The sequence below is a fragment of the Lathyrus oleraceus genome, chromosome 4 (assembly GCF_024323335.1).
Source record: "Lathyrus oleraceus cultivar Zhongwan6 chromosome 4, CAAS_Psat_ZW6_1.0, whole genome shotgun sequence".
NCBI classification, from domain to species: domain Eukaryota; kingdom Viridiplantae; phylum Streptophyta; class Magnoliopsida; order Fabales; family Fabaceae; genus Lathyrus; species Lathyrus oleraceus.
In genome coordinates, this window is record NC_066582.1 from 168,308,719 (window position 1) to 168,331,212 (window position 22,494).

The 22,494-nt window shown below is 39.3% G+C and overlaps 1 protein-coding gene across 1 annotated transcript; it reads left to right on the top strand.

Annotated features, from left to right (window-relative positions):
* Positions 1–19,019: 19,019 nt before the first annotated feature.
* LOC127136546 (uncharacterized) lies at positions 19,020–21,319 on the top strand. The gene is made up of 9 exons (XM_051063091.1): positions 19,020–19,047; positions 19,227–19,342; positions 19,413–19,526; positions 19,976–20,026; positions 20,316–20,404; positions 20,483–20,543; positions 20,676–20,750; positions 20,907–21,017; positions 21,182–21,319. Exons 1-9 carry the CDS (start codon positions 19,020–19,022, stop codon positions 21,308–21,310), a joined length of 774 nt encoding a protein of 257 aa, XP_050919048.1. The 3' UTR covers positions 21,311–21,319.
* The last annotated feature ends 1,175 nt before the right edge of the window (positions 21,320–22,494 follow it).

A 22,494-nucleotide genomic window follows, 5' to 3' on the forward strand; every position in this document is an offset into this window, starting at 1 on the left:
GTCAAAGGGGTTGGCGGAAAGGTAATTTGTCTTTGTCAAAGGGTTGACAGAAAGGTAATTTGTCTTCGTCAAAGGGTTGACGGAAAGGTAACTTTTCATCGTTAAAGGGTTGACGGAAAAGAATTTTTCATCGTCAAAGGGTTGACAAAAAAGAATTTGTCTTCGTCAAAGGGTTGAAGGAAAGGTAATTTGTCATCATCAAAGGGTTAACAGAAAATAATTTGTCTTCGTCAGAGGGTTGACAGAAAGGTAATTTGTCTTCGTCAAAGGGTTGACGGGAAGGTAATTTGTCTTCGTCAAAGGGGTTGACGGAAAAATTATTTGTCTTCGTCAAAGGGTTGACGGAAAAATAATTTGTCTTCGTCAAAGGGTTGACGAAAAGGTCATTTGTCTTCGTCAGAGGGTTGACGAAAAGGTAATTTGTCTTCGTTTAAGGGTTGACGGAAAAACAATTTGTCTTCGTCAAAGGGTTGACGGAAAGGTAACTTTTCATCGTTAAAGGGTTGACGGAAAAGAATTTTTCATCGTCAAAGGGTTGACAAAAAAGAATTTGTCTTCGTCAAAGGGTTGACGGAAAGGTAATTTGTCTTCGTCAAAGGGTTGACGGAAGAATAATTTGTCTTAGTCAAAGGGTTGACGGAAAGGTAATTTGTCTTCGTCAAAGGGTTAACGGAAAGGTAATTTGTCTTCGTCAAAGGGTTGACGGAAAAGAATTTGTCTTCGTCAAAGGGTTGACGGAAAAATGATTTGTCTTCGTCAAAGGGTTGACGGAAAGGTCATTTGTCTTCTTCAAAGGGTTGACGGAAAGGTAATTTGTCTTCGTCAAAGGGGTTGACGGAAAGGTAATTTGTCTTCGTCAAATAGATGACGGAAAGGTAATTTGTCTTCGTCAAAGGGGTTGGCGGAAAGGTAATTTGTCTTTGTCAAAGGGTTGACAGAAAGGTAATTTGTCTTCGTCAAAGGGTTGACGGAAAGGTAACTTTTCATCGTTAAAGGGTTGACGGAAAAGAATTTTTCATCGTCAAAGGGTTGACAAAAAAGAATTTGTCTTCGTCAAAGGGTTAACGGAAAAGAATTTGTCTTCGTCAGAGGGTTGACAGAAAGGTAATTTGTCTTCGTCAAAGGGTTGACGGGAAGGTAATTTGTCTTCGTCAAAGGGGTTGACGGAAAAATTATTTGTCTTCGTCAAAGGGTTGACGGAAAAATAATTTGTCTTCGTCAAAGGGTTGACGAAAAGGTAATTTGTCTTCGTCAGAGGGTTGACGGAAAGGTAATTTGTCTTCGTCAAAGGGTTGACGGAAAAGAAATTTGTCTTCGTCAAAGGATTGACTGAAAATTAATTTGTCTTCGTCAAAGGGTTGACGGAAATGAAATTTGTCTTCGTCAAAGGGTTGACGAAAAAATAATTTGTCTTCGTCAAAGAGTTGACGGAAAGGTAATTTGTCTTTGTCAAAGGGTTGACGGAAAGGTAATTTGTCTTCGTCAAAGGGTCGACGGAAAGGTAATTTGTCTTCGTCAAAAGGTTGACGGTAAGGTAATTTGTCTTCGTCAAAAGGTTGACGGAAAAAAGTTTGTCTTCGTCAAAGGGTTGACGAAAAGGTAATTGTTGTAAAAAGTCGTCATGAGAGGGCTGATGGAAAAAAGTTTGTCATCGTCAAAGGGTTGAGGGAAAGGTAATTTGTCTTCGTCAAAGGGTTGACGGAAAGGTAATTTGTCTTCGTCAAAGGGTTGACGGAAAGGTAATTTGTCTTCGTCAAAGGGTTGACGAAAAAGAATTCGTCATCGTCAAAGGGTTGACAGAAAGGTCATTTGTCTTCGTCAAAGGGTTGACGGAAAGGTAATTTGTCTTCGTCAAAGTGTTGACGGAAAATAATTTGTCATCGTCAAAGGGTTGACGGAAAAGAATTTGTCTTCATCAAAGGGTTGACGAAAAGGTAATTTGTCTTCGTTTAAGGGTTGACGGAAAAACAATTTGTCTTCGTCAAAGGGTTGACGGAAAGGTAACTTTTCATCGTTAAAGGGTTGACGGAAAAGAATTTTTCATCGTCAAAGGGTTGACAAAAAAGAATTTGTCTTCGTCAAAGGGTTGACGGAAAGGTAATTTGTCTTCGTCAAAGGGTTGACGGAAAAATAATTTGTCTTAGTCAAAGGGTTGACAAAAAGGTAATTTGTCTTCGTCAAAGGGTTAACGGAAAGGTAATTTGTCTTCGTCAAAGGGTTGACGGAAAAGGATTTGTCTTCGTCAAAGGGTTGACGGAAAAATGATTTGTCTTCGTCAAAGGGTTGACGGAAAGGTCATTTGTCTTCGTCAAAGGGTTGACGGAAAGGTAATTTGTCTTCGTCAAAGGGGTTGACGGAAAGGTAATTTGTCTTCGTCAAATAGTTGACGGAAAGGTAATTTGTCTTCGTCAAAGGGGTTGGCGGAAAGGTAATTTGTCTTTGTCAAAGGGTTGACAGAAAGGTAATTTGTCTTCGCCAAAGGGTTGACAGAAAAGAATTTGTCATCGTCAAAGGGTTGATGGAAAGGTAATTTGTCTTCGTCAAAGGGTTGACGGAAAGGTAATTTGTCTTCGTCAAAGGGTTGACAGAAAGGTAATTTGTCATCGTCAAAGGGTTGACGGAAAAGAATTTGTCTTCGTCAGAGGGTTGACAGAAAGGTAACTTGTCTTCGTCAAAGGGTTGACGGGAAGGTAATTTGTCTTCGTCAAAGGGGTTGACGGAAAAATTATTTGTCTTCGTCAAAGGGTTGACGGAAAAATAATTTGTCTTCGTCAAAGGGTTGACGAAAAGGTAATTTATCTTTGTCAGAGGGTTGACGGAAAGGTACTTTGTCTTCGTCAAAGGGTTGACGGAAAAGAAATTTGTCTTCGTCAAAGGATTGACGGAAAAATAATTTGTCTTCGTCAAAGGGTTGACGGAAATGAAATTTGTCTTCGTCAAAGGGTTGACGGAAAAATAATTTGTCTTCGTCAAAGGGTTGACGGAAAGGTAGTTTGTCTTTGTCAAAGGGTTGAAGGAAAGGTAATTTGTCTTCGTCAAAGGGTCGACGGAAAGGTAATTTGTCTTCGTCAAAAGGTTGACGGAAATGTAATTTGTCTTCGTCAAAAGGTTGACGGAAAAAAGTTTGTCTTCGTCAAAGGGTTGACGAAAAGGTATTTGTTGTAAAAAGTCGTCATCAGAGGGCTGATGGAAAAAAGTTTGTCATCGTCAAAGGGTTGAGGGAAAGGTAATTTGTCTTCGTCAAAGGGTTGACGGAAAGGTAATTTGTCTTCGTCAAAGGGTTGACGAAAAGGTAATTTGTCTTCGTTTAAGGGTTGACGGAAAAACAATTTGTCTTCGTCAAAGGGTTGACGGAAAGGTAACTTTTCATCGTTAAAGGGTTGACGGAAAAGAATTTTTCATCGTCAAAGGGTTGACAAAAAAGAATTTGTCTTCGTCAAAGGGTTGACGGAAAGGTAATTTGTCTTCGTCAAAGGGTTGACGGAAGAATAATTTGTCTTAGTCAAAGGGTTGACGGAAAGGTAATTTGTCTTCGTCAAAGGGTTAACGGAAAGGTAATTTGTCTTCGTCAAAGGGTTGACGGAAAAGAATTTGTCTTCGTCAAAGGGTTGACGGAAAAATAATTTGTCTTCGTCAAAGGGTTGACGAAAAGGTAATTTGTCTTCGTCAGAGGGTTGACGGAAAGGTAATTTGTCTTCGTCAAAGGGTTGACGGAAAAGAAATTTGTCTTCGTCAAAGGATTGACTGAAAATTAATTTGTCTTCGTCAAAGGGTTGACGGAAATGAAATTTGTCTTCGTCAAAGGGTTGACGAAAAAATAATTTGTCTTCGTCAAAGAGTTGACGGAAAGGTAATTTGTCTTTGTCAAAGGGTTGACGGAAAGGTAATTTGTCTTCGTCAAAGGGTCGACGGAAAGGTAATTTGTCTTCGTCAAAAGGTTGACGGTAAGGTAATTTGTCTTCGTCAAAAGGTTGACGGAAAAAAGTTTGTCTTCGTCAAAGGGTTGACGAAAAGGTAATTGTTGTAAAAAGTCGTCATGAGAGGGCTGATGGAAAAAAGTTTGTCATCGTCAAAGGGTTGAGGGAAAGGTAATTTGTCTTCGTCAAAGGGTTGACGGAAAGGTAATTTGTCTTCGTCAAAGGGTTGACGGAAAGGTAATTTGTCTTCGTCAAAGGGTTGACGAAAAAGAATTCGTCATCGTCAAAGGGTTGACAGAAAGGTCATTTGTCTTCGTCAAAGGGTTGACGGAAAGGTAATTTGTCTTCGTCAAAGTGTTGACGGAAAATAATTTGTCATCGTCAAAGGGTTGACGGAAAAGAATTTGTCTTCATCAAAGGGTTGACGAAAAGGTAATTTGTCTTCGTTTAAGGGTTGACGGAAAAACAATTTGTCTTCGTCAAAGGGTTGACGGAAAGGTAACTTTTCATCGTTAAAGGGTTGACGGAAAAGAATTTTTCATCGTCAAAGGGTTGACAAAAAAGAATTTGTCTTCGTCAAAGGGTTGACGGAAAGGTAATTTGTCTTCGTCAAAGGGTTGACGGAAAAATAATTTGTCTTAGTCAAAGGGTTGACAAAAAGGTAATTTGTCTTCGTCAAAGGGTTAACGGAAAGGTAATTTGTCTTCGTCAAAGGGTTGACGGAAAAGGATTTGTCTTCGTCAAAGGGTTGACGGAAAAATGATTTGTCTTCGTCAAAGGGTTGACGGAAAGGTCATTTGTCTTCGTCAAAGGGTTGACGGAAAGGTAATTTGTCTTCGTCAAAGGGGTTGACGGAAAGGTAATTTGTCTTCGTCAAATAGTTGACGGAAAGGTAATTTGTCTTCGTCAAAGGGTTGGCGGAAAGGTAATTTGTCTTTGTCAAAGGGTTGACAGAAAGGTAATTTGTCTTCGCCAAAGGGTTGACAGAAAAGAATTTGTCATCGTCAAAGGGTTGATGGAAAGGTAATTTGTCTTCGTCAAAGGGTTGACGGAAAGGTAATTTGTCTTCGTCAAAGGGTTGACAGAAAGGTAATTTGTCATCGTCAAAGGGTTGACGGAAAAGAATTTGTCTTCGTCAGAGGGTTGACAGAAAGGTAACTTGTCTTCGTCAAAGGGTTGACGGGAAGGTAATTTGTCTTCGTCAAAGGGGTTGACGGAAAAATTATTTGTCTTCGTCAAAGGGTTGACGGAAAAATAATTTGTCTTCGTCAAAGGGTTGACGAAAAGGTAATTTATCTTTGTCAGAGGGTTGACGGAAAGGTACTTTGTCTTCGTCAAAGGGTTGACGGAAAAGAAATTTGTCTTCGTCAAAGGATTGACGGAAAAATAATTTGTCTTCGTCAAAGGGTTGACGGAAATGAAATTTGTCTTCGTCAAAGGGTTGACGGAAAAATAATTTGTCTTCGTCAAAGGGTTGACGGAAAGGTAGTTTGTCTTTGTCAAAGGGTTGAAGGAAAGGTAATTTGTCTTCGTCAAAGGGTCGACGGAAAGGTAATTTGTCTTCGTCAAAAGGTTGACGGAAATGTAATTTGTCTTCGTCAAAAGGTTGACGGAAAAAAGTTTGTCTTCGTCAAAGGGTTGACGAAAAGGTATTTGTTGTAAAAAGTCGTCATCAGAGGGCTGATGGAAAAAAGTTTGTCATCGTCAAAGGGTTGAGGGAAAGGTAATTTGTCTTCGTCAAAGGGTTGACGGAAAGGTAATTTGTCTTCGTCAAAGGGTTGACGAAAAGGTAATTTGTCTTCGTTTAAGGGTTGACGGAAAAACAATTTGTCTTCGTCAAAGGGTTGACGGAAAGGTAACTTTTCATCGTTAAAGGGTTGACGGAAAAGAATTTTTCATCGTCAAAGGGTTGACAAAAAAGAATTTGTCTTCGTCAAAGGGTTGACGGAAAGGTAATTTGTCTTCGTCAAAGGGTTGACGGAAGAATAATTTGTCTTAGTCAAAGGGTTGACGGAAAGGTAATTTGTCTTCGTCAAAGGGTTAACGGAAAGGTAATTTGTCTTCGTCAAAGGGTTGACGGAAAAGAATTTGTCTTCGTCAAAGGGTTGACGGAAAAATGATTTGTCTTCGTCAAATTGTTGACGGAAAGGTCATTTGTCTTCTTCAAAGGGTTGACGGAAAGGTAATTTGTCTTCGTCAAAGGGGTTGACGGAAAGGTAATTTGTCTTCGTCAAATAGATGACGGAAAGGTAATTTGTCTTCGTCAAAGGGGTTGGCGGAAAGGTAATTTGTCTTTGTCAAAGGGTTGACAGAAAGGTAATTTGTCTTCGTCAAAGGGTTGACGGAAAGGTAACTTTTCATCGTTAAAGGGTTGACGGAAAAGAATTTTTCATCGTCAAAGGGTTAACAAAAAAGAATTTGTCTTCGTCAAAGGGTTGACGGAAAGGTAATTTGTCATCGTCAAAGGGTTAACGGAAAAGAATTTGTCTTCGTCAGAGGGTTGACAGAAAGGTAATTTGTCTTCGTCAAAGGGTTGACGGGAAGGTAATTTGTCTTCGTCAAAGGGGTTGACGGAAAAATTATTTGTCTTCGTCAAAGGGTTGACGGAAAAATAATTTGTCTTCGTCAAAGGGTTGACGAAAAGGTAATTTGTCTTCGTCAGAGGGTTGACGGAAAGGTAATTTGTCTTCGTCAAAGGGTTGACGGAAAAGAAATTTGTCTTCGTCAAAGGATTGACTGAAAATTAATTTGTCTTCGTCAAAGGGTTGACGGAAATGAAATTTGTCTTCGTCAAAGGGTTGACGAAAAAATAATTTGTCTTCATCAAAGAGTTGACGGAAAGGTAATTTGTCTTTGTCAAAGGGTTGACGGAAAGGTAATTTGTCTTCGTCAAAGGGTCGACGGAAAGGTAATTTGTCTTCGTCAAAAGGTTGACGGTAAGGTAATTTGTCTTCGTCAAAAGGTTGACGGAAAAAAGTTTGTCTTCGTCAAAGGGTTGACGAAAAGGTAATTGTTGTAAAAAGTCGTCATGAGAGGGCTGATGATAAAAAGTTTGTCATCGTCAAAGGGTTGAGGGAAAGGTAATTTGTCTTCGTCAAAGGGTTGACGGAAAGGTAATTTGTCTTCGTCAAAGGGTTGACGGAAAGGTAATTTGTCTTCGTCAAAGGGTTGACGGAAAAGAATTCGTCATCGTCAAAGGGTTGACAGAAAGGTCATTTGTCTTCGTCAAAGGGTTGACGAAAAGGTAATTTGTCTTCGTCAAAGTGTTGACGGAAAATAATTTGTTATCGTCAAAGGGTTGACGGAAAAGAATTTGTCTTCATCACAGGGTTGACGAAAAGGTAATTTGTCTTCGTTTAAGGGTTGACGGAAAAATAATTTGTCTTCGTCAAAGGGTTGACGGAAAGGTAACTTTTCATCGTTAAAGGGTTGACGGAAAAGAATTTTTCATCGTCAAAGGGTTGACAAAAAAGAATTTGTCTTCGTCAAAGGGTTGACGGAAAGGTAATTTGTCTTCGTCAAAGGGTTGACGGAAAAATAATTTGTCTTAGTCAAAGGGTTGACAGAAAGGTAATTTGTCTTCGTCAAAGGGTTAACGGAAAGGTAATTTGTCTTCGTCAAAGGGTTGACGGAAAAAAATTTGTCTTCGTCAAAGGGTTGACGGAAAAATGATTTGTTTTCGTCAAAGGGTTGACGGAAAGGTCATTTGTCTTCGTCAAAGGGTTGACGGAAAGGTAATTTGTCTTCGTCAAAGGGGTTGACGGAAAGGTAATTTGTCTTCGTCAAATAGTTGACGGAAAGGTAATTTGTCTTCGTCAAAGGGGTTGGCGGAAAGGTAATTTGTCTTTGTCAAAGGGTTGACAGAAAGGTAATTTGTCTTCGCCAAAGGGTTGACAGAAAAGAATTTGTCATCGTCAAAGGGTTGATGGAAAGGTAATTTGTCTTCGTCAAAGGGTTGACGGAAAGGTAATTTCTCTTCGTCAAAGGGTTGACAGAAAGGTAATTTGTCATCGTCAAAGGGTTGACGGAAAAGAATTTGTCTTCGTCAGAGGGTTGACAGAAAGCTAATTTGTCTTCGTCAAAGGGTTGACGGGAAGGTAATTTGTCTTCGTCAAAGGGGTTGACGGAAAAATTATTTGTCTTCGTCAAAGGGTTGACGGAAAAATAATTTGTCTTCGTCAAAGGTTTGACGAAAAGGTAATTTATCTTCGTCAGAGGGTTGACGGAAAGGTACTTTGTCTTCGTCAAAGGGTTGACGGAAAAGAAATTTGTCTTCGTCAAAGGATTGACGGAAAAATAATTTGTCTTCGTCAAAGGGTTGACGGAAATGAAATTTGTCTTCGTCAAAGGGTTGACGGAAAAATAATTTGTCTTCGTCAAAGGGTTGACGGAAAGGTAGTTTGTCTTTGTCAAAGGGTTGAAGGAAAGGTAATTTGTCTTCGTCAAAGGGTCGACGGAAAGGTAATTTGTCTTTGTCAAAAGGTTGACGGAAATGTAATTTGTCTTCGTCAAAAGGTTGACGGAAAAAAGTTTGTCTTCGTCAAAGGGTTGACGAAAAGGTATTTGTTGTAAAAAGTCGTCATCAGAGGGCTGATGGAAAAAAGTTTGTCATCGTCAAAGGGTTGAGGGAAAGGTAATTTGTCTTCGTCAAAGGGTTGACGGAAAGGTAATTTGTCTTCGTCAAAGGGTTGACGAAAAGGTAATTTGTCTTCGTTTAAGGGTTGACGGAAAAACAATTTGTCTTCGTCAAAGGGTTGACGGAAAGGTAACTTTTCATCGTTAAAGGGTTGACGGAAAAGAATTTTTCATCGTCAAAGGGTTGACAAAAAAGAATTTGTCTTCGTCAAAGGGTTGACGGAAAGGTAATTTGTCTTCGTCAAAGGGTTGACGGAAGAATAATTTGTCTTAGTCAAAGGGTTGACGGAAAGGTAATTTGTCTTCGTCAAAGGGTTAACGGAAAGGTAATTTGTCTTCGTCAAAGGGTTGACGGAAAAGAATTTGTCTTCGTCAAAGGGTTGACGGAAAAATGATTTGTCTTCGTCAAAGGGTTGACGGAAAGGTCATTTGTCTTCTTCAAAGGGTTGACGGAAAGGTAATTTGTCTTCGTCAAAGGGGTTGACGGAAAGGTAATTTGTCTTCGTCAAATAGATGACGGAAAGGTAATTTGTCTTCGTCAAAGGGGTTGGCGGAAAGGTAATTTGTCTTTGTCAAAGGGTTGACAGAAAGGTAATTTGTCTTCGTCAAAGGGTTGACGGAAAGGTAACTTTTCATCGTTAAAGGGTTGACGGAAAAGAATTTTTCATCGTCAAAGGGTTAACAAAAAAGAATTTGTCTTCGTCAAAGGGTTGACGGAAAGGTAAATTGTCATCGTCAAAGGGTTAACGGAAAAGAATTTGTCTTCGTCAGAGGGTTGACAGAAAGGTAATTTGTCTTCGTCAAAGGGTTGACGGGAAGGTAATTTGTCTTCGTCAAAGGGGTTGACGGAAAAATTATTTGTCTTCGTCAAAGGGTTGACGGAAAAATAATTTGTCTTCGTCAAAGGGTTGACGAAAAGGTAATTTGTCTTCGTCAGAGGGTTGACGGAAAGGTAATTTGTCTTCGTCAAAGGGTTGACGGAAAAGAAATTTGTCTTCGTCAAAGGATTGACTGAAAATTAATTTGTCTTCGTCAAAGGGTTGACGGAAATGAAATTTGTCTTCGTCAAAGGGTTGACGAAAAAATAATTTGTCTTCATCAAAGAGTTGACGGAAAGGTAATTTGTCTTTGTCAAAGGGTTGACGGAAAGGTAATTTGTCTTCGTCAAAGGGTCGACGGAAAGGTAATTTGTCTTCGTCAAAAGGTTGACGGTAAGGTAATTTGTCTTCGTCAAAAGGTTGACGGAAAAAAGTTTGTCTTCGTCAAAGGGTTGACGAAAAGGTAATTGTTGTAAAAAGTCGTCATGAGAGGGCTGATGGAAAAAAGTTTGTCATCGTCAAAGGGTTGAGGGAAAGGTAATTTGTCTTCGTCAAAGGGTTGACGGAAAGGTAATTTGTCTTCGTCAAAGGGTTGACGGAAAGGTAATTTGTCTTCGTCAAAGGGTTGACGGAAAAGAATTCGTCATCGTCAAAGGGTTGACAGAAAGGTCATTTGTCTTCGTCAAAGGGTTGACGGAAAGGTAATTTGTCTTCGTCAAAGTGTTGACGGAAAATAATTTGTTATCGTCAAAGGGTTGACGGAAAAGAATTTGTCTTCATCACAGGGTTGACGAAAAGGTAATTTGTCTTCGTTTAAGGGTTGACGGAAAAATAATTTGTCTTCGTCAAAGGGTTGACGGAAAGGTAACTTTTCATCGTTAAAGGGTTGACGGAAAAGAATTTTTCATCGTCAAAGGGTTGACAAAAAAGAATTTGTCTTCGTCAAAGGGTTGACGGAAAGGTAATTTGTCTTCGTCAAAGGGTTGACGGAAAAATAATTTGTCTTAGTCAAAGGGTTGACAGAAAGGTAATTTGTCTTCGTCAAAGTGTTAACGGAAAGGTAATTTGTCTTCGTCAAAGGGTTGACGGAAAAAAATTTGTCTTCGTCAAAGGGTTGACGGAAAAATGATTTGTTTTCGTCAAAGGGTTGACGGAAAGGTCATTTGTCTTCGTCAAAGGGTTGACGGAAAGGTAATTTGTCTTCGTCAAAGGGGTTGACGGAAAGGTAATTTGTCTTCGTCAAATAGTTGACGGAAAGGTAATTTGTCTTCGTCAAAGGGGTTGGCGGAAAGGTAATTTGTCTTTGTCAAAGGGTTGACAGAAAGGTAATTTGTCTTCGCCAAAGGGTTGACAGAAAAGAATTTGTCATCGTCAAAGGGTTGATGGAAAGGTAATTTGTCTTCGTCAAAGGGTTGACGGAAAGGTAATTTGTCTTCGTCAAAGGGTTGACAGAAAGGTAATTTGTCATCGTCAAAGGGTTGACGGAAAAGAATTTGTCTTCATCAGAGGGTTGACAGAAAGGTAATTTGTCTTCGTCAAAGGGTTGACGGGAAGGTAATTTGTCTTCGTCAAAGGGGTTGACGGAAAAATTATTTGTCTTCGTCAAAGGGTTGACGGAAAAATAATTTGTCTTCGTCAAAGGGTTGACGAAAAGGTAATTTGTCTTCGTCAGAGGGTTGACGGAAAGGTACTTTGTCTTCGTCAAAGGGTTGACGGAAAAGAAATTTGTCTTCGTCAAAGGATTGACGGAAAAATAATTTGTCTTCGTCAAAGGGTTGACGGAAATGAAATTTGTCTTCGTCAAAGGGTTGACGGAAAAATAATTTGTCTTCGTCAAAGGGTTGACGGAAAGGTAATTTGTCTTTGTCAAAGGGTTGAAGGAAAGGTAATTTGTCTTCGTCAAAGGGTCGACGGAAAGGTAATTTGTCTTCGTCAAAAGGTTGACGGAAAGGTAATTTGTCTTCGTCAAAAGGTTGACGGAAAAAAGTTTGTCTTCGTCAAAGGGTTGACGAAAAGGTATTTGTTGTAAAAAGTCGTCATCAGAGGGCTGATGGAAAAAAGTTTGTCATCGTCAAAGGGTTGAGGGAAAGGTAATTTGTCTTCGTCAAAGGGTTGACGGAAAGGTAATTTGTCTTCGTCAAAGGGTTGACGGAAAAGAATTCGTCATCGTCAAAGGGTTGACAGAAAGGTCATTTGTCTTCGTCAAAGGGTTGACGGAAAGGTAATTTGTCTTCGTCAAAGTGTTGACGGAATGGTAATTTTTCTTCGTCAAAAGGGTTGACGGAAAGGTAATTTGTCATCGTCAAAGGGTTGACGGAAAAGAATTTGTCTTCGTCAAAAGGGTTGACGGAAAGGTAATTTGTCATCGTCAAAGGGTTGACGGAAAATAATTTGTCTTCGTCAAAAGGGTCGACGGAAAGGTAATTTGTCATCGTCAAAGGGTTGACGGAAAAGAATTTGTCATCGTCAGAGGGTTGAATGAAAAAAATTAAGGCAGGTTATGTCCTCATCAAAGGGTTGATGGGAAGGATTTATTATGTTATGTTTGCATATGGTGCATGTTAAATGAGAATTTCTCATTTTTGTGAGAGAGCTTTTTGATATGCAACTTCCTTATTTCGAAAGAAGGTCATGTGTGTTTATTGTATGCAGTGCATGTGGTAATGCAAGATGAATATTGATTGCCTTTGGATTGATCTCCCTTTTGGGAGGTGAGACTTTCTGGATACCAATGTTGATTGTTGTTGAGTTTATGAAGAGGCCAACGACGTGGGCTTTTATTTCTAGTGATGGCTAATATGGAGTGGGCTTTCGGTTTTGGAGATGCCCATAGCGATTGGGCTTTATGGTGAATGATGGAGATTTGTTTTGGGAGGTGCCAATAACGATTGGGCTTTATGGTTAATGATAGAGATTTGTTTTAGGAGGTGCCAATAACGATTGGGCTTTATGGTTAATGATAGATATTTGTTTTGGGAGGTGCCAATAACGATTGGGCTTTTGGATTTTGATAGGGATTTGTTTTGGGAGGTGCCAATAACGGTTGGGCTTTATGGTTAATGATAGAGATTTGTTTTAGGAGGTGCCAATAACGATTGGGCTTTATGGTTAATGATAGAGATTTGTTTTGGGAGGTGCCAATAACGATTGGGCTTTACGATTTTTGGTTTGGATGGGATCATGCTGGATCTGATGATGATTAGATTTTTGGGTTTGCCAAGTAGGCTTTAATTTTGGAAGGTATTAAGTGAGGCTTGGCTTCATTATTCTTGTTGGGGAAGGGCTTCATGTTATGCATGATGCATGATATGTATGAGCGAAGCAACAAGGTTGGTGCATAGTGACTGATGCGATTGTTTTGGATAGTTCAACAAATGTCCTTGAGGTGGGTCAGGAATGGTTGGAACTGGGAAATATTTTTGCTTGGCTTCAAGGCTCATTGTTGACAAATTATGGGATGATGTGTTTAGCATGACTTCCCGACATTTGCTTTGAACCTGGCTGACATAGTGAGCTTGGTCTGGATATTCTGATGCCCCATGCTTGATCTGAGCAAGAAAATCCAAAATATAAGGAAATGCTTCCTCTCCATGGCCAGTCTTGCCTCAATCTGTTAGGTATCTACATGAACTGCCCCAATTACAAGTTATGAAGCAAACCATGTGTAAAGTGATCTTGATCTGATATGCCCCAACATCTTGGGTATGCCTACCCCTATTCATCCATCTCTTGGAGTGTTTTGATTTTCTCATGCTTTTGAGGTGGTCTTCCCTGGTATGAAACCTTGAATGGATTTTTCCCCTGACTGGTTGATCTTTGAGGGAATGCCCCTGGCCAACTGCCTTTGGAGAGATTTGCCTAATCTCGACGTGGTTGTCCCAGACTGACTAAGGGAGTTATCAGATGCCTTTCCCCCTTGGTGGGATCAATCTAAGGGGATAACCTTTGCTCATCGGAGTCCTTAGGAAATTTGCCTCTTTTGGGTGACCAAAACTTCTCGAGTCATGTTTATTGTGAAAACGCTCTTGATGTCGATGCTCATTCACAAGTAAAACTATTTATGCTAATTTTATGTTTATGGTAGTTTTAGAAATCTAAGTATGTCCACTGAAAAGATGACATATAGTGAATGGATCACTAGTTACAAAAGTCGTATTGATACTTAGCAAAACCAATAGGAGTCAGTTTCGACACAAGCTCTAATACAATATGATTTCAAAATAGACCTTGCTTCAATTAGGTCTTTTAAGGGTTGTAATGTGGGATGGTTCACGGTTTAAGAAACAAAGGATTTATGGCTCAAAATTTTATTTAGCCCGCCCATTCCTCTTGATACCCTTCAGTCCTACGTTCGACTAGTTTGACACAGACGTTCGTCTCTTAGAATGATGGAAGTGGTAGTAAGAGAACCCACAAGGTTTTAGGAGTGACAGTCACTTGCCTCTTTGTTGTGTTTGCAGTCACACGACTTTGTTCTTGCTGAGGATTTTTATTTTTGATTCCTCTTCTGCTCTTTTTTTTTCGACTTCCCTAATTTTGCCTAGACTCGTTTTTTGCTTACAGTCCATCGGGATACCCTAATTTTTGCCTAAGTCACTTGTTTTCAAGTTTCGACTTAACGGGCTTTTTCTCTCTCTCTTTTTAGAGTTTTTTTATGAAACAAGTCGTGTGACGTTTGTTTATTTGGTTTGAAAGGATTTGTGACTGTCCCACTTTTTTTTGTTGGCGAGGGACAACCATTGGATTTGTGATTTCGACCTCTCGTGAGGGAAAATATATGGTTGTTCTTTAGGAAAGACACTCCCTAGGATGTGGTTGATCCTCAAATGGGACACTCCCTACTTTTTCTTTTAAGAATTGAACGCGTGGTCAAATTAGCTGAAGACTACCCTGCCCCGAGTTTAAGATGCGAGGGTTTCTCTGCTTGGAAGAAAACACCTACTTCTAGGCTCAAAGGGGTTGACTAGGGATTATCATCCTTATACCTCCAGTGTTTGGGGATTTGAAGAAATGCCTTACATCATCAGCAAGGTGTTTATTCAAAAGCATACATCCAATGAGCTATTGTACCTTATATTCATCATTCTCCTTCTAAGTTTCGTTTTTTAAACAAAAGTAAGATAAGAGTGAACACGATTGGATTGACTTAAAACATGCATATTCATTTCATTGTTGCAAAAACAAGTTTTTAAGAGTGAATATTACAATGACAAGCAAGAAAGTTACACATGAAAACAAATGAATGATAACATAATTACTGGCGTGATTAGCCTTGTTTCAACCGTAGACCGGTGTCATCATGCTTGTAGGAACTTATGTATGATAGTCCCCAAGGAGGCTCTTATTCAGCTTCTTGTTCCTCATCCATTGGCATTGGTTGTGGCATTGCAGAAGTTCCTTCATGTGGCGGCATGAGGTTGCTCAGTATATCCAGGCTGTTTGGTGTGAACGCGATAGCCTTTAAATCAATCAGTTCCTGGACCTTGTATTTGAAGGCCTTACAACTCTCGATCGAGTGTCCGGGTGCTCCTGAGTGGAACTCACACCTAGCATTCATGTTGTAGTTCAAAGGAAAATGTGTTGGAGGAGGTCCTAGTACCCTTAACTGCACCAATGATCTGTTGAGAAGAAGCGGTAGAATTCGACCATATGACATGGGAACTGGGTCGAACTGTTTCTCTGGCCTCTTTGATTTTTTCTGGCCTTTTTGAGCATAAGAGTTTTGCCTCCGGCTTGAGTACCAATTCTGATTCTGCATTTGGTTCCCCATAGCTAGCTAAGGAACGAACACTGGTTGTTGATTAAGAAACCTCGGTAGTTCGGGTTGGGGACGGTATCCCTGAGGCAACTCATGATGTAAGGTGGAGCCGGACAGGGGCATAGAGGAGACCATTTCCATCCTGGAGGTTGGTGTAGGACTTCCTTCCTTTTTCAACAGTGTTTGCAAGATTTCCATAACCAAGCTCATATGAGTCTTTAGTTGGCTGATCTCTTCCTTCAATGCAGTTTGGCCTTGTTGGAGTTCTTCCATAGTGGCTTGAGACATGCTTCTAGTTCTAAGCGTACGTCGGGAAATCAGCTAGTGGGGTAGAAACAGAAGGTGGTATAAGGTTTTGCTTATGAGATGCAAATGATGCATGAATGCGCTGTTTATTTATGAATGAATGGTGGGAAGATTTCCACAGGTTTTTAGGCATGGGTTCATGGTTTTGGACCATCGTGACGAAGCATGGAGTTAATAATGACTGCTTAGTAAACCAAGGTTCTTGCTTTGTGTGATCTAAGGCTTTTGGAAAATTGGGTGTAAGACACTGCCCCTAGAGTCATGGACTTCCTTGACTGTCAGCTGCTTATGTCAATTTACTTGCCAGGCGACTGCTCCATCAAAGTCATCTACTCTAAGTGAGATCTTCGTATCGACCCTTACGAGGAAGGCACCTCGGTGGCCTATACTACGCGATCATCGGTCTAGGATAGCCATAGTTTTAAAGGTTCTAAAAGGGGTCTTAGGGTCATTGACTCTAGTAAAAGAAAAGATGCTTATGCCGAAAGCACGACGGTACTGCTTAGTAAACCAAGGTTCTTGCTTTGTGTGATCTAAGGCTTTTGGAAAATTGGGTGTAAGACACTGCCCCTAGAGTCATGGACTTCCTTGACTGTCAGCTGCTTATGTCAATTTACTTGCCAGGCGACTGCTCCATCAAAGTCATCTACTCTAAGTGAGATCTTCGTATCGACCCTTACGAGGAAGGCACCTCGGTGGCCTATACTACGCGATCATCGGTCTAGGATAGCCATAGTTTTAAAGGTTCTAAAAGGGGTCTTAGGGTCATTGACTCTAGTAAAAGAAAAGATGCTTATGCCGAAAGCACGACGGTCATCAATCCCCTTAAGAGAATCTACCACTAAGTGAGGTTCTCATACGACCCTAACGAGGAAGGCACCTCGCGGACAAATACTACTCAACCTCTCTTATCTCAAGCAAGCTCTCAGACTCGGGTGGAGAGTCTTTCACACAAGGTTTTATTTCTGAAATTCTAGTTATCAGACTTTGGATGTCACACGGGTTGTTATGACATCCAATTCTGCACAGACAGGGATTATGCAGAACTTAACAGTAAGTGCAGTAAATAACACAAGCAATTGTTTACCCAGTTCAGTCCAACATGACCTACATCTGGGGGCTACCAAGCCAGGGAGGAAATCCACTATTAGTAGTATCAATTCAAAGCTAAACTCACCCGTTTACAACTTATCACTTAATCCCTACCCAATGCAATTTCAATCTTAACCTAAGATCAGAGTTCCTACTCACTCCCCCTCAATCACCTCAGTGATTACTATCTTTAAACAATATTAAAGACAAGTTGAAGTCACACTTCAAACAACTCCTGATTGTGCTTCACAGCTTTAATCAAGATACACATCACTCACGCTTAAAGGCTTTGAGTGACACAACACTTACAACTCAATGAACACCCTATGCCACAGCTATCATCTACTTGATAATGGCTTGGCTTACAAGATACGTCTAATACAAGACTCACAAAAATACAGCAGTGAAGTATGATGGACACACAAGATCTTCACGCCTCAAAATCCCTGAAACTGAATGAAGGAACGCCTTCCTTTTATATTGCAGTATCCTGGGCTTTTGCACCTGTATTCTCCTGAATTTAAGGTCACGCGAGTTCCCATAAATTCAACATTTAGGTTACTAACAAATAGGCTATTTGTTAGGTTCATTGAATGTAGCTTGGTTGTTGATTTCCTGGATTTTCTCTCAGTTGTTGAATCCCTGAAGAATAGCCTGAGAAAAAGCTGAAACAGAAAACTGAACAACCTACAATATAGCATATGCTGTCAGGAATGAATGTCACGACATTCAGCTTGACATCAAGGTCCATATGTTGAGTCTGTTTTTCCATAAAACAGACTGTACAATTTTGCTTACCTGTACATGATCAAAATGACCATACTACAGTAACAGCTTACATTCATAAATGTCAAAGTGTCCAACTTAACATTTACACATTTGGCCTTAAGTTAGTTCTGTTATTCTCTTGAAGAACAAACTAAGTTACATGCTGAAGTATAGCAGAACACCACTCTGTCTAATGTTCAGTAACTGCTGTCAATGATGAATGTCATAACATCCAGTTTGACATTCAGTCAGTAGGCCTTATGCCAGGTCTGGTCTTTCCTTGATAACCAGACTGGAAATAAATACTAAGTTCTAACAGAACACCTGCTGTTCTATTCCTTAGTATCTGTTGACAGGTATGAATGTCACAGCATTCAATAAATCCTGTGTTAGCTAGTCCTGCAGTAACTACAATGTAGTCACACCTACATGTCATGACATCAGTCAAGACATTAGTAACCATCTAGTGTTTTACCATATAATGCAGCCAATTAAACACCTACAATTTCTTTTGCAATCATTACTGCTTCCAAAAATTCTTCGTCACAGAACCAAAGTTTCGGACCAACAGGCAAACAAAGAAAATATGTACATGTTAGCATCAAAAGCGACATATAAAGAAAAAATAGATAATAGATAAAATCTCCACGTACGTAAAAGAGAAACAACCCAAACTAGGCTAGACTTGCTTAGGGAATTTTGGTCCCCAGCAGAGTCGCCAGCTGTCGCTACCGGGATTTCACGATAACGAAACCGAGACTAAAGAGAATGCCAAAGAGAGGCAAAGTCAGAAGATTCACCACCGAATTTTATTTAGTTTACCTCTATCAGAGATGAGAGAGGAAATAGTCGATAAAACCCTCGGAAAAGAGACGCGCACGAGAAGCGCTAAAAGAGAATAAGGAATCGGTCTCGCACTACGCCAAAAACTGGAATAGACAGCGCACCTTAGAGGGCGCTTTATTACAAAAGCGCACTCTAAAGTGAAGCGAAAAAATAAGGAGCGAACAACTGGAATAGAGAGCGCACTTTAGAGGGCGCTTTGTAATAAAGCGCCCTTTAAGGTGAAGCGAAAAAATAAGGAGGAGATAGAGGGACAACAATACATGGCGCTTTTTAGAAAGCGCCCTCTAAGGTTACCCTTAGAGGGCGCTTTTAAAAAAGCGCTCTATAAGTCCATGTGCATTTCCAGTTTATAAAGCGCTTTTGGAAAGCCTTAGAGAGCGCTTTCATAAGCGCCCTCTTAGGCCCCCTTTAGAGGGCGCTTTTTTTCCACAAGCGCCCTCTAAGGTCCCCTTTAGTAAACATTAAAATTATAACATACTGCGCGTTTTGTTATTTCACTCTCTGTTATTTTCGTTCTTTTTCACGTTAGGGTTTTCACTGCTACGATTTTCGCTACTTCTAAGGCGTTCTCCTTCCACCTCTGTTATATCTACGACATTTCCTCCTTCTATTAATTCGTTGTTAGCTGTTCGATTTTGACACCATAGGTATTTTTCTAATCTTCATATTACTTGGTTTCTCTTCTGACGTTCGCTATTGTTCATTTTTGGTTTCATTTTTCTTGGTTCATACATTTAATAATCATAATTTTTTTCTTTCTTTCTGAGGGACAGGTTAACATTTGATAATCATAATTTTGTTATTAATCTTTTTGTGCCTCTGACTATATTTCCTCTTTATTTGAATGTACTGTGTGTGTTGGTGGCTGATTTTGTGGATATGAAGAGAAACCTGCAGCATCTTGTAAGTAGTAGCTCTAACTTTTGCTGGCCCTTGGTAGAGATTCTCTTTTACTATTAATATTGTTGTCGTTCTCTTTCTTTTTATTAGGTGATCCACATATATTCTCTCCTTCCCTACTATATGAAAGTTTCAGTTACCTTATCCTAAACTCTCAACTTGATTAACATTAATCTGATACTGCAGGTATAAATGAGCTGGAAACTGCATTATCTACGTACAAATCGATTTCTTCTGATGCTCCTGGCCAAATAATTTGGTCTGTGGCTGAAAATTATCATTTTGAACCCGCCTTAATTGAGGTATTTTTGTTTCTGTTTTGACATTTTAACCTATGAATCTGCCTGTCCATTTACGTAGTTTGTTTGACAGGGCAAGAAGCTAATTGCTGACATTGGCAAAATGATGAGTGTCCAAGTTATTGTAGAAGGATCAATGAACAGTTCAAACCCATACTTTTCAAGTTCTTGGAGACGCAGTTTTACTGTATGTGATTTGAAATTAAGTTACACATTCAGTATTTGTTTTAGTACAGGAGAGTATCTGGCGTAGCTTTGAATCACTTAATCAACTCTACTATTCTGGCATAAAAATGTAGGGGGGAAAATCTACTTTATAATTTAATAATTGAATATGTTTCCTAAATTTACACACTTTATCAAAATAAGTCTGAGATTTCTTTCTCAGATATGAATTCTTTTTAGTTTATTTGACATCGCCGATGGAGTACTACGAACTTTTGGCCTATATTCATTAACATTCATTATGGTTTTCTGTATTTCCTAAATCAGGCTATACTAGCACTGGCTATTTAAAATTCTGAAATTTTTTATTAACTTCCTGTGTTATTAGCATTTTGCATACCAATTTTATCCTGTTTTTCTCAACATTATTTGGTTCCTTATGTGAAGTTATCATTTTTTTCTTTCTGGCAGGGAGGCTTTATTCTCGATATGGGTGTGCATTTCATTGCGGGGTTAAGAATGGTAATATTCAAAATTTTACTGTCTAATTCACAGACAATTTTATTCATTAACTTGTGTTCTTCTGTATTTCCTAATGCAATTTATGTTGCAGAAAACTCTGATTATCATTGGTGTAGTAAAATCAAGTGGGACTTTCTGGCATCTGAATCTTAAATTATGAATGAACCACTCTTTATCAAAACTTTCTTACTAACTATGAATGAACCACTCTGAAACCTAAATCAAATGGGACTTTCTGGCATCTGAATCTTATAATAATTTAATGGCCGTCTCCTTTTATTCTCGATAGCTTGTTAGGTGTGAGGTAGTTTCAGTTTCAGCTATGACATCGCATGTGGATTTGATCTTACCACCACCAGATAATTTATCATCTGTCTTGTAAGCCTCTATTTTCCAGAAATGACTTTACAAATACTCGACAGAAATGTGAATTATTTTTGGAATGTTTTTCATCAGTCATTTGGAGAATGGATGCTCAGGAGTATTTGTAATGGTTGTCTCCTCCAGATCCCCCAAGGCATGTGGTAAATGATCCCTCATCTTACAAACACACACGTGCACGCGTGCTACACATCCCAAACAGTAGATATGTTCATTATTCATGCATTTTTCATTCAAGTCTTTAATCATGGCATTAAACACATTATAGATCTTGTGGCGAGTTGTTGGCACGAATGAAACCCTTCAAATTGAGCGAGGATTCCAAGGACAACACGGATACCTGGTATATACTATAGTTATAAGTTACACTATAGGTTTTCAAAAGTAATAGCTTAGGTAGATCTGAACTTCTCCTTCAATATCCACTAAAGTTGCAATTAATTTATTCAAATCACTTTCAGTTATCTTTATTGTTTTCTGACGTTATGATGCTATATAGGTTTCATTATATGATGCTAATGGACAATGCAAAAGCTCATTTTTCCCATTCAGTGGAGTAACTGAAGAATTAAAAGCTTTTTTTAATGATGTTTCTGAAAACACCCTCAAGGTATTAAGATTCCTGCAAAATGCTTCCACAATTCCACCTTCTAATTTTGTAGTTTTGTGTCAAACTCGTAGCATATATTTTTGTTCATTACATTCCTTTCTTATCCTCAATTAAATATCCATGCTAGTATGAATTCTCTAGTCTAATTTATTTCTATTTTGCAGAAGGGTAGTCAGTTCGTACCCGAGCACCGCCTCTCTTTTGTCGAGGGTGCGAGAGACGTTGCTCTTTTAGAGGCAATGCTTGAATCTGGATCAAGGCAGGGCAAGCAAGTTCAAGTGAAAAAGTTTTGAGGAATATACTAAGTGAAGATAAACAAGCCAGTAGATCAAGGCAGAGAGATCCATGTGATTGGATGAAGTTATAGGATTTGTATGCATTTATTGAAATTATTACTTGTATGAATTGGTTGTATATTTAGAATCTTTAGAAGTTAAACGATTATATATCAGTGGATTGTTGTATATGTATGGATTGTTGTATATAAGGCTTGTTGAATGCAATGTGTGAAAAAGGGCTTCAAATTATACAGTTTTAGGTGTACTGCTTCAATATACAGGTTGTCTAAAATAAATAAATAAATATAGCACTTTTTAAAAAAAATAAATTAAATAACCACCCACTTTAGAGGGTGCTTTCCAAAATAAGCGCCCTCTAAACCCTTTAAATTTCCACTTTAGAGGGCGCTTTCCAGTAAAAGCGCCCTCTAAACCCTTAAAAGTTTCCACTTTAGAGGGCGCTTTCCAGTAAAAGCGCCCTCTAAACCCTTAAAAGTTTCCACTTTAGAGGGCGCTTTCTTTAAAAAGCGCCCTCTAAAGTGGCCCTTAAAGGGCTTAAAGAGCCACTTTAGAGAGCGCTTTCACCAGGAAAAAAAGCGCTGTCTTTACCTATGCCAGCGCCAGATTAGAGGGCGCTTTAAAGCGCTGTTATAGGCCAAAAAAAGCGCCCTCTTTTCCCTTATTTGGCGTAGTGTCGCAACCGAGATTTGGGTTCGGAAGTCGATTACGTAAGGGGGAGGTATTAGCACCCCTTACGTCCATGGTACTCCATGGGAACCATTTGGGTTGTTTTACATACATGAGATTTATCTATTATTGTTTTATTTTCAAAAGAATGTGTGAACAGAAGGGAGGTGTTTTTTTGTTATTATAGTGCTCACCAAGGATTGGGGCCCTTGTGCCTACGTATCACTCATTCGGGGATGAGGAATCAGAGCTCCGTAGTTCGGAGTAGAAAATATTTGTGTGTTGGTTGATTTTTACCTTTGAGAAAAGGGTTTTCAGGATGATGCCCTAAAGCACAAAAAAAGGTTTGATGAGTTGCATTGTTTTTACCTTGAATAAGGGTTTTATGAAAGAATGTTTGTGATTATATTGTACTAAAGTCTATGGGCGGAGGTGATTATTCTAGACAACAAGCCAAGCGTCTTACGTCCAAAATAATCAGAGTAAGGGTAGGAATGCTCCATTCTCACTCA

Bases quoted from the DNA above. Each gene is read 5' to 3' on its own strand.
- LOC127136546 (XM_051063091.1), top strand. From the start codon at position 19,020: ATGAAGAGAAACCTGCAGCATCTTGTAA. The intron at 19,527-19,975 runs GTATGTGATTTG...TCTTTCTGGCAG, and splicing joins CTTGGAGACGCAGTTTTACT to GGAGGCTTTATTCTCGATAT. The intron at 21,018-21,181 runs GTATTAAGATTC...TCTATTTTGCAG, and splicing joins TTTCTGAAAACACCCTCAAG to AAGGGTAGTCAGTTCGTACC.